We start from the raw sequence: 12387 nt of genomic DNA, 5'->3' as shown, positions 1-12387 counted from the left end.
CAACAGCGGGTCAGAGAAGACAGTTGCGCTTATGATTTAAATAGACTCGATTCAAAATGTTGCATTTTTTACAAATCCCGCTTGCTGCATCTTTTATGCATTTTTGCAATAAGGTGCCATTATATACAATGGCAACGCATGGACAATGCACAGAAACACGCACAAAAAATATAAAAATATATTCTAACAAGAGCGTTTTCCAAGTAGCCTGTCCACATTTCAAACAAAAATGGGGACAACCCAGAAAACAGACACAGGAAACACCTAAAGGGATAAAGCACCTTATTCTAGGGTCCGTATGATGCACTAAAAACGCATGATAGGGTCCTAAATGGTGGTCTATTAGCTGGCTGATGTCAGGTCCAAGCCGGAAACCCTGACCAATCAGCTGCATGGGACACCTTCTCTATAATGGGGAATGCCTTCAACTGGAGGGTTTCCCTGTACAATGCGGCTGCAATGTGAATCCCTCGGGCAGCCGGTGGAAGAAATATGTACAGTAGCTGTGACTGCAGAGCCAGTCTGCCATGGCATCTTCTTGGGTTACCAGGCTACATGCCTCGCTCCTTACACTGCCTCTTTATTTAGTCTCACCTCCCATCTGGACTTGTTGGAAAGTCCCAACGTGTTCGCTGCTCGCCAAGTGATGAGGTCACCGCTCAGCACAACAAGCACATCAATAAAAGGAACACTAATGAGGTCTGCTGTAGGGCAGATAAGCTGCTCACATACAAAGGACGGTGGTGAAGGTCCCACATCATGGACAGGAAAAGTTAGGGGGCCACAGCTAGGCCAGCAATGGGGACAAACCGGGGCTGTTATATTACCGACCATCACAACACCTTTACTTGCAGTGAGCTGTTACAGCCGTCATAAAACCTAAACTGTATTATATTGCAGCTTACCAATCATTAGATGTGGCGGCTGCATTCTTTTTTCCTTCCCCCCTTTATTTTCACCTGGTGATCTGTCCAGTTAAAGTGTTACTAAACCCCGCACCCTGCATTCATTATATCTGGTCTCCCACAGTACACAGAACATGGAAATGCAAATCTTTTAGTAAATATAAACGGCTAAATACCTTTTCTCATCAGCAGTATATAGCAGTCTTGTGACTTTTATCAGTGTCTGGTTAGAGTTTGTGGGAAGAGTTTTCATTCTACTCCGACTGTCCCATGAGGCTGCATGGCCCCTGACCCTCTGTCTGGACAGTGCTGATTGGCCCTGTGCTGATCACGTGCACATTCCCCCAAAAAAAAAAAAAAAAAGTCTCTAGCAATACACACCAAACTGAGCATATGCAGAGTGCCCCCAGGCTCTGTACTATCAGCAGATGAATTGGGGACAGTGGAAGAAAGGGAGGATCAGAGAAGACAGGGTCAATCAACTTTTTTTTTTACACAATATAGAGGATTAACCCCTGAGGTTCCACAGCGAGTATAATAAGCAATGCTTTACTGCATAGACTGACCGATTTTACTGTTGTGGGTTTAGTAGCACTTTAACACACCTTCTGCATTAGAGCGTTTTGGTGGCATTTCATCACCTCTGTGGATTATTTTTTGCGCAATAAAAAAAAATAAAAAAGACCAACAATAAAATAAAATAAAAATAAATAAATAAAAAAAAAAAAACACAATTTTTTCCTTACTGCTATAAAACATTTCCAATTAAAATAAATGTAAAAAAATCTATTTCTTCATCAGTTCAGTCCAATATGTATTCTGCTACATATTTTTGGTAAAAAAAATAAAAAAATCCCAAGCGTATATTGATTGGTTTGCGCAAAAGTTATAACGTCTACAAAATAGGGGATAGATTTATGGCTTGATTTTAATTTTTTTTACTAGTAATGGCGGTGATCAGAAATTAACACCTGCAGCGACGCCGGAAAAGTGCTCAGGTCTGAACGCAGATTGGAAGCTGGGAGCAGAAAAAAAAAAAAAAAAAGAAAAAAAAAAGGGACCTAGCTGAATTTCTTACCTGTAGCAGAAAAATAAAAAAAAACAAGTCAGGTCATCACAGGCAGCCTGCGCTGTGACAAAGCTATGTAAAACGCAGGACTGGATGGACAGGAAAAACGACATGCATAATTATATATGTAAATTTCATATGTGTGCGTTTAGCTGTGTGCCCAGAGGTTGGCATTCAGCCAATCACACAGCGATATATAAAATAACTCCCACAGACACGGAGGATTCCACGCTTCCAGCAGTAAAGTGAACCTTCTCCATAGACAAATATGTTTACAGAAACAATCGCTGCCAAAAACGCACAGCGCTCTCCCTGCCGCTCCACCCTACGCACAAAAACCCAAACACTTGCGGTCCCACAAGCATATGCTGTTAATTACACGGTCCGTACGCCTCACGCCGACATCCAGAGTCATTTTCTTCATTCCTCATCCAGTGCCAGATCCAAGGATGTGGCGGGAGTCCAGCGCTATCTGTCCGCTCTGGAATGCAGAATAGAAGAGAACGCTTCTGTACTCCTCTAAAGCTGGCCATACACATCCAGCACATCGATGGATTCCTTCAGCCCAGGAAATATTTGAATAGGTTCCTCCATCCATGATATACAGTGCGGATGGACGACTCTCCCGCTAGATTTACTGTATTCCGACAGTCGGTGTCCGCTGCCCATCAAAGAACCCGAGCAGCAGCTGTATGTGATTGGATGCAGACGCTGCTTGGCCATCATTTTTCTGCCCAGCTCCTTGGCTTTACTAGGATATCTAAAGACTTGGGATGGGGGTGGGGACATTCCTTCCCAGTGTTTGTAATACTAATCGAGCGGCTAGTGTGCCACTCGATTGCTAGTACAAGAGTCAACCGCCGGCACCAAAATCGATACCGAGGCGATTATCCCGGAACAATCACCAAAAGTCCAGGACGGGACATGGTTAAAGTGGTTGTTAACCCACCAATGTATCTTTACATAATCCTCTGTTTTTTAATGTAATGGCCCCCTGTGACTGTGCTTTATAAAGATAATGCTTTATGTACCTTGTTTACAGAGGGCTGATCTGCGCTCATTGACCCGCCTTTCTCTCAGCCCCACAGATGCAGTGGGCAGCGCCAGGGATCCCCTACTGATGTCAGTCAGGGGAGGAGAAAGAAAGAAAGAAAGAAAGAACGAAAGAACGAAAGAACGAAAGAACGAAAGAACGAAAGAAAGAGGAGAGGGAGAAGGCGGAGGAGAAAGAAGATAGGTGGGGAGGAGGAGGAGGACAACAAGGAGGAGGAGAAAGAGAAGGAGGAGAAAGAGAAGGAGGAGAAAGAGAAGGAGGAGAAAGAGAAGGAGGAGAGAGTTGGCCCCGCCTGCTGCATCTGTCAGGCCAAGAGAGGACAGAGAGGAAGGTCAATGAGCGCAGATTAGCGCTCTGTAAACACATTTTTTCATAAAGCACAATCACAGGGGGCCATTACGTTAAAAAACAGAGGATCATATTAAAAAGAAACAGTAAGTTGAGCAGCAAGACGGGAAGGGACAGCACAGACATGGAGCCGACAGGCAAGGAGGGGAGGGGGGAAAGGATGGAGGAGAGGAGACAGAGCAGGCTGCGAATGACGTGTACGTTGACAACGGTGTCAGGGCTCAGCAGCCCTGATATATCAAGGTCAGCATGGGGGGGGGGGACTAGAAACTAGCAGGATCAGTCAGGTATTTCAGGTGATACAGGGGGCCAAATGACACAGCATAAGCACTGTGCTCTATAACATGCTTTAAACTAGCAGAATCTTTCGTTTTATTTTTCTGGGTTAACACTTTAATGATTGGTTGACATTTTTGGGTTTAATACCGCTCTTTCCAGTTAAAGTGGGTTTAGCTGTGCTTTCATTTCTAAAATCGGAACCTGAATGCACAATTATTTACAGTTTTCTCTAAACGCAGCTAAATTGACTGCATAGCACTGAAAAATCATTACATGCATTTATAAGCATCCTTTAAAAACGCATAGAGACTCCGATTTTATATTGACAGTGTGAATAAGGCCCGGCGTACTTGTTTATTTGCTACGTAGCACTAAAGGGAAACTCCAACAAAAGGAAAACATCTGAGCTGCCAAAGGTCTGTGCAGTACTGTAGGGACTCTCGTGCCCCACTGCAGAGCTTTATCGCTGCACAGTATAAAAAAGGAGAAAGTCAACACTATTCATCGGCCGTACTTCTACCGAATGCTCACCTTCTGGTGACTTTTCCGCGCTGGTGATGCCTCCTCTGTGCTTCCTGTGATCACATCTAGATTCCTCCGCCTCCAGCTTATCAACAAGTAACTTCATTTAACAAACTGCCAACACCTAATAAAGTCACCCGCCCCGAGAGAGATACAAGGGCAGCCACTCCAGGGAGAAGTCACATAACAGAGCCTGCAGCAAAAGGAATGTCATCAGGCCTGTAGTAGTCCTCTGGGATCAGTGCCCCGGATCACTGCAAAGAGCGCAATGACGTCCATTTGTATCCTTATAAAGGATTTTATTTAGTGCACAAGACAGCTGCACCCGTTGTCCCCAATTTTATCTTTGCACAATTTAGGACTCCAGAAGTCCATTGTCCGCGATCCCGTGTGCTCCTGTCTTTGGATTGTTTTAGTTCCCCCAAAAGCAAACACTAAAGAGCGAGTTATTTGTTGGTTCTATGAAAGCAGCCTCTATCCGAAAGCATTAGATGTCATGCTGATCCTTGGACTTCAGTCACTAATCAGGAACAAGAAACTCCCCCAAGTCTGAACTTTCTATTCAAAAGAGGCAACAAGATGAAAAAAGGGTGGGGCTGCCGCTGCATACACTTATCAGACACTTTATTAGGTTCAGGTTGTTCAATTGCTTGGTAACAAAAATTGATAAGCAGCCAAGGCACTTCGGCATCTAGGACGTGGTGAAGACAACATGCTGAAGTTTAAATACAGATTCTGAATGGGGAAGAAAGGCATGAATGTGGAATGGTTGTTGGTGCCAGATGGGCTAGTCTGGGTATTTCAACAAACTGCTGATCTACTGGGATTTTCACGCACAACCATCTCTCGGGTTTACAGAGAATGGTGCGAAAAAGAAAAAATATCCAGTGAGCGGCACTTGTGTGGATGAAAATGCCTTGTTGAGGTCAGAGGAATATGGGCAGACTGGTTGGAGATGATAGAAAGGCAACGGTAACTTAAATAACCACTCGTGGGGCGTGGCCTGACGCGAATGGCGGCGGACGTGTAGTTGAGGAGCTCCCGCCGGTCACGGAGCAATCCGTCGCCATCCACCTGCCAACGAGCACAATCTGCCCAGAAAATTGTTGCGCCCGGTCCGCGCTGTGCCGCCACGGGGTCCTGGACGATTTTCCCTCGGAATTGAGGCCTCCAGCCGCCCGGACCTGCCACTAGTTTCTCCGCCGGCCGCCGCCATCTTGGGCCTCCGGGATCGCCTGAAGCCATCGGAGCCACGCCGGCGGGTGAGGTAAGGGGCTGTCATCGGTCCCCTCCAGTTGTCTCCCCCCCCCGCCCGGATCCTATTTGGGGTGGTTTCGAGCTTCCGCGGCCCTCGGGGGGCCCGCGGCCGGCCCCGGCCTAATGCGGCCTACTGAGGCCTGAGGATCCCCAGGGTTTCCTGCAACTGCTGCCCAGAAACGTGCTCCGCGGATGTTTTGGCTCGCATCTGCGGTCTGCCTGCTTGAAAACCCCCCCTCACGGAGGATTGCTTTAGTAGACTTATCTCTCTGCTTGTGGTCCCCCATCCACCTTTGATTGTGACCCCAGCCTGCTCTCCTGGTCCACTACTCCAGGCATCCCCTGCAGCCCTCTGCACACAGACTCTGCTCTGGCTCCCTTGTCTATTCATTTACTCTACTGCAGCAGGGGACTGACCACTTTACATTCCTTCTACCTGGATGATCCTTTAATCCTCTCAGATACTCAGCCACTATACCCCACAGAATTGCTACGGCGGGGGTCACCTTGATCTATCTCAAGATTGTACCTATAGAACCACGTTCTGCTTTATATGCAAGCCCCCCTGAATGATCTGGACTTTCACCTCTAAAGACCTGCCCCCACGTATGGAGAGGTAGGTCGGGCCTATACTCAGCTCCTGGCTCCCCCGGCCCTTCTTTCGGACAGTAAACCGGACTATACACAGCACCATGGGGAAAGACAAGCCCAAAGCACACAAGAGTGGCAATAACCGTCACCCGGGAGGGGATCTCGATGATTATTTTGGCCATGGACGGTCGTCCTCTCAGCACCGACCGGCATCCAAAGGGACGCCGGCCCCTCCATCCCCGGCACGCTCTGAATCAGCTCTGCAGTCTCAGGTGCGTCCCCACAGCCTGCTCTCACACTCTGAGGACACTGCCCTCTCCCCCAGGCTTACCAGAAGCCGCTCTAATGCCTCCCTAGGATCGGGGGATGGATGGGACATGGAATCGCAGATTAGATCTCTGCACAGCTACATGAGGTCTCTACCCACCAAAGCTGACTTTGAACACTGTGTACTCCGGATCGAGGAAACATACCGCAAGGAAATCTCTGACTTGAGAAAAGATGTGGGGGTGCGCTTTGATGATGTGGATAGCACAGTAGATAGCCTGCGGGACACTGTACAATCACATGATCGGATCCTCAATACCCACACTGTCCTGCTTCAGCAGCTCTCATACCAACAGGACGACCTCGAAAATCGCAGTCGCCGCAACAACATCCGTATACGGGGGATACCCGAGTCGGTTGACCCCAAAAACCTGCCTGCAGCTGTGACGACTATCTTCAACCAACTGCTCCAACGACCCAAGGATGACCCGATCGAATTGGACCGGGTGCACCGTACATCGGGTCCCCGTACCCCTGACCCCTCCTTCATTCGTGACACGTTGTGCCGTGTCCATTTCTACAAAATAAAGGAGAACATTATGAGGGCCGCCAGCACGCAGCAGTCGATCCTCTTTAATGACGCACCCATCATGCTCCTTCCTGATCTCTCTCGCCAAACACTGGCTTTGCGGAAATCCCTACGACCCCTCACGCAACTCCTGCAAGCAAGACAGATCAAATACCAATGGCGTTTCCCGTTCCATCTTCGAGTGCACCACGCGGGTAAAACCGCTGTATTTCGTACGTTGGGGGACCTGCCTACATTTCTTAGTACGCTTGAACTGCCCCAAGTTGCCCTGCCTGACTGGCCGTTTGCACCGACCACTCCAGGTCTACCCTACACCCCGCAATGGCAGAAGCAAGGACGCAAGCGCACCACTCGGTCCCCGCAGCTTCAGGATCCCAACGACTGACCCGATCCAGTGGGCCCCCCGGGCCTGTTTTCTCCTCCCGCCGCTGGGGCCTTCCCCTGTGATGGCCTTGGACCCGTATGGGTCGAATATCTCACATGTTGATTAACCCTTTTGTTTACAGGTTTTTTGCATATCTTTTACAACCCCCGTTGCTGTGTTCCCCTCCCCCCTTTCCCTATAGTTGGGGTTATCCGTTGTGCTGATAGTTCCTGGACTGATCTCAAGACTTGTCTTTGCAACCCACTGTATACAACGGTCCCCTCCGTGTTGCCCTTGACATACTTTATGATTATTGTTTTGTTTAATCTGATCCCTTTGTTGGGCCTATTGCATGTTCTTCCCCCTATGACTCATAGATGTTCTCTATTTTATGCCGGTTTACAATTGCATTTATTGATGACCACTAAGATGTTTATGCTTACTATGTTCTTTAGTTTACTCTTTAGGTCGCAACTGATACTGGTTTACCCATGGGGCCGGGGTGCTGGGAGCTGCCCGACTCTGTGTTTTTATCCCACACTCCCCCCCCCCCCCCCCTTTACGGGGTTTTTTTTTTTTTTTTTTTTTTGTGCGCCCCACGGTGATCCTATGATCACTGTGCGATGCACTGATTTGTGCCTTTATGACAGGCTTCTTTTCTTTGTAATGTTTGCCTTTTGGAGCCACCTAGTGGCCTTTTTTATTTTTATTTTTATTTTACTTTTCTTGCCTACTCCTCTTTTCTGCCTGACCTACTGGGCCCGTCTCCTATCACTGATGTTTCTAAATGCCCTGTTTCATGTCCCCCTGCTTATTGTGCTGGGAACGGGTTACCATACCTGCCACTGTTGTTACTACTTATGCAAGGTTGTCATACTGTTCTTTCTCTCTATTCTTTCTTTTCTTCTCCCCTTCACCTTCTCTCTGCCTTTACCCTCCCACCCCTCCCCCCCTCCCTTACCTCCCCTGTACATCCTCTATTCCTGTTCCTTACCCCAATGGGGTTTGCCCATAGTGTCACTTATCCTATTGATCCCGAGCTCCACCCTAATGATCCCCCATGGCTAGTGACGATTCGATAACTTTTGCTTCCTTTAATTGTAGGGGTTTCAACACTCCCGAGAAGCGGAGCCAGACACTTTACCATTTTCACAAAAAGCACGCGAAAATTCTGTTGCTCCAGGAAACACATTTTCGAGCTGGAGCTATTCCGGCACTGCGCAATAGGTACTACCCTCAATGGTTCCACAGTGTTAATCCGCAGGCCAAATCCAAGGGGGTGTCTGTTGCCTTTCATAAATCTTTTAACCCGGAGGTCCTGGACTCTCTCATAGACGATTCAGGCCGCTATGTATTTTTGAAATTGAAACTAAACGATTTTCTCTTTACAGTAGCTAACGTTTACGTGCCGAACGTGGGCCAGGCTCGGTTCCTCTCTTCAGTCCTCACCAGACTATCCTCCTTTGGAGGGTCGGCTTTTATTGTTGGAGGTGATCTCAATGTTGCCCTCTCCCCATCCGCAGACACATCCTCGGGTAAGTCTTCTGTACCTTGCTCCACCTTGACACGTATTAAATCACTCCTCCATTCCTCCCATCTGGTGGATGCCTGGCGAGTCCAGCATCCCACGGAAAGGGATTACAGTTATTTTTCAGTCTCACACAACTCCTACAGTAGATTGGACCACTTTCTCATATCGCAATCACTTCTAGACACGCCTCTCCAAACGGCGATCGGTAACCTCCTATGGTCCGATCATGCCCCCGTCTATCTGACTCTAGTCCGCCCCCCTGTTGCCCGCCGGGGGGCGAGCTGGAGGCTTAATGACAATCTGCTGCGGGACACCGTGTGCGTGGCGGATGTCTCCAAAGTCATTAAAAATTTCATAGGTGACCACTCCGCGGACACAACCTCCCCTTTGAACCAGTGGGACACACTCAAATGTGTGATCCGGGGTACCCTCATACAACACGGCTCCCGCCTTAAGAAGGCCCGCGCTCATGATATACGCAAACTCCTTTCTACCATAGCGGACCTTGAATCCCTTCATAAAAAAGACCTGGACCCTACGGTTTTTGTCCGGCTTTCCAACGCCCGCAGAGACTTGCTACAGCTCTTAGACGCGCACTCCCTCATTGCCCGGGATAAAGCGCGGAATCACTTCTACTCCCTGGCGAATAAATGTGGTAAACACCTGGCCAGAACTATTCACCCTAGACCCCCACGACATTCTATCCCCTTTATCGTCCAATCGGACCTTAGGAAAACGTTTAACACCTCCGGGATATCTGAATCCTTCCGGCAATATTATTCACAGCTTTATAACCTCCCGCGTGCAAACCCCTCCGATCGGTCCCCCCCCTCTCCCGACCCCACACAGGATTATATTATGGAAACTGCTCTACCCACTATTGATGATGCAGACGCGACATCCCTAGATGAGCCCCTAACTACTTCTGAATTTCTGCAGGCCATCAAAGCCCTTAAAGTGGGCAAATGCCCGGGTCCTGACGGCTTTACACCCCGGTTCTACAAGACATTTGCCCCACAACTTGCACCCCTTCTGACAAAGACCTTTAATTCGGTAGACAGTCTTAACCTCCCCTCCAAGGAATCTTTATCTGCCAACATCTCTATTATCCCTAAACCAGGCAAGGACCCATCCCAATGCAGCAGCTATCGACCCATATCCCTGCTCAACATAGATATTAAGCTATTTGCGAAAGTTCTGGCTACCCGTCTGTCCCCTTTATTGCCTAAAATTATTCACAACGATCAAGTGGGTTTTGTCCCTGGCAGAGAAGCGAGGGACAACACCTCCAAGACGATACATCTTATCTCCCTGATCCAACGTAAAGGCCTGAAAGCTTGCCTTTTATCTTTTGACGCTGAAAAGGCCTTCGATAGGGTCAGCTGGAGGTTCCTACAGCTGTCTCTACAACAACTTGGCATCGGAACTCCCTTCATCTCTAAAGTTATGTCCCTATATTCACGACCCTCGGCTACGGTCCTAGTCAACGGTACCACATCAGCCCCCTTTGACATTGCAAACGGTACCCGCCAGGGCTGCCCCCTGTCCCCCCTCCTCTTTGTCATTGTTATTGAACATTTAGCCTGTGCCATACGACAAAACCCCTCCATTCTAGGTATCCACACTCCGTCTGCGCATCACAAACTTTCCCTGTATGCTGATGACCTCCTTGTGTACCTTCAGAATCCGCACACCTCCCTACCATCCCTACTCAGAGAATTTAAACGTTTTGGTACCCATAGTAACTTCAAGATCAACATTACTAAGACTGAAGCCCTTAACATATCCCTCACCCCCTCCACACTGTCCCTTCTAAAATCCAATTTCTCATTTAAATGGCAGACCAAGGGGATTTCTTATCTAGGGGTTATTATACCCTCCAACCTAGCTAACCTGTTTTCCCTGAACTATATTCCCCTGCTTAACCGTATACGGAAGGACCTTGAGGAATGGGGGGGTCTCCCTTGCCCTGGTTCGGAAGGATTAATATCCTAAAGATGGACATCCTGCCCAAGCTCCTGTATTTATTTCAAACCATCCCCATCCAAGTCCCCAAATCATTTTTCATCTCCCTGCGTTCGATAGCCATCAGATTCATGTGGAACAGGGGCCTCCCCAGAGTTAAATTTAAACTGCTTACACTCCCGAAGACTATGGGGGGAACAGGCCTCCCTGACTTTGAGACTTACCATGCAGCTGCTCATATGACTCGCATCATAGAATGGTTCCCCCGTCCTCCTTGCAAGGCCTCGGTGGCCGTTGAACAGGACCTTTCTCCTGTGGATCTCCGAGCTCTTCTATGGGGATACAATCAGGACTACTCTAGTATGACATCCTTATCCCCATTGACCTTGGCCTCCTTGAAATTATGGTATAAGACAGGGCTAAACACCACCCTTTCCTCTGATCCGGGCCCCCTGACGTCCCTCTTTGACCATCCTGCTTTACCACAAAGTACAGGGGCAGCCTCCCTAGGACCCTTTAGGCGTGCGGAGTGGCCGCAAGCTCACACATTTGTGCATCCCTCTCAGGGGACCCCGGTCCCCCTGGCAGACTCTGGAGATTGGCTCACGGCCCTACAGGTGTCCGCATTTACCAAACGCCTACACTCCTCCTCTCAAATACACCGCAAGCTTACCGACTTTGAGGTGTTGTGCTCGCTCCCAGAAGCCCCCAAACACCTGCTATCCTCCTTATATAACTTACTACAGACTTTAGCGCATGATCAGCTCCCACCTTATACTAGGCTGTGGTCTGCGGATTTGGGTGAAGACATCACTGTGCCGGACTGGCAAACTTCTTTCCACTTCACACACAAGTCGACCATCTCCTGCTACTCTCAAGAGAAGAACTATAAGCTGCTGTCCAGATGGTACAGAGACCCTGCTACTTTACACAAAATCTTCCCGTCTACGCCAGCCACCTGCTGGCGCTGTGAAGCCTCAGTCGGAACCTATCTACATGTCTGGTGGGACTGTGAGAGGATCCGCCCCTTCTGGACACAGGTTTTTGAATGTTATAATCTTCTAGCTGATACTCCAGTTCCTATCTCTCCGAAAATTGCATTACTCTCAATATTGCCCGGGTCTATTAAATCGCAGAGACAAAGATTGCTTCGTTTTTTTATGTCCTCTGCTAGGCAGCTGATACCTGCTTATTGGAAGACGACGACTACCCCCCCATTGTCACGGTGGGTATCCATTATGAATGACACCATGAGAATGGAGGAGATGTTGGCACTGGACAATGACACTTACACCAAGTTTATATCTCAATGGTCGATCTGGCTCCGCTTCTCTTCCTCTGACACCTTAATGGAACAAATTTTGAATGCATGAGGACGCTGTGGGCTCTCTCCTACCCTTCCCCCCCCTACCCGTATCCCTTCCCCTTCCCCCCTTTTCCCTCTCCTCTCATCTTGATATTCATTTTTCCCTGTATCACTCTGTTCCTCTTTCTTTTGCTCCTCTCTTCCCTTTCTTTTCTCTCTTTCTTTCTGTCTTCTTCGTAATGCTAATTACACGTTGTCTCATGTAGTAACCCATGAGTATTTTGTCCCTACTGTGGCCTTGTGGATCGGGAACAGGCTGTTTTCCCTGTTTTCCAAACTT

The 12387-nt window shown here is 48.4% G+C and overlaps 1 protein-coding gene across 4 annotated transcripts in view; it reads right to left on the bottom strand.

Moving 5' to 3' along the window:
* The window catches only part of OTUD7B (OTU deubiquitinase 7B), a 120520-nt gene that overhangs the window by 43586 nt on the left and 64547 nt on the right, over positions 1-12387 (bottom strand). The window contains exon 1 of one of the 4 annotated variants that reach the window (XM_077464245.1): positions 4187-4665. The exons of the other annotated variants lie outside the window; for them this stretch is intronic. Coding sequence (XP_077320371.1) covers positions 4187-4283 — 97 coding nt within the window. The 5' untranslated portion in view covers positions 4284-4665. Of the gene's footprint in view, positions 1-4186; positions 4666-12387 lie in introns of those variants that run through there. 4 annotated transcript variants of the gene reach the window in all.

Source organism: Lithobates pipiens, unplaced genomic scaffold (assembly GCF_037356315.1).
Source record: "Lithobates pipiens isolate NorthernLeopardFrog02 unplaced genomic scaffold, aLitPip1_a1.2 Scaffold_30, whole genome shotgun sequence".
Classification (NCBI taxonomy): Eukaryota; Metazoa; Chordata; class Amphibia; order Anura; family Ranidae; genus Lithobates; species Lithobates pipiens.
The sequence above is the reverse complement of the archived record's forward strand: the minus strand, read 5'-3'. Positions and strand labels throughout refer to the sequence as shown.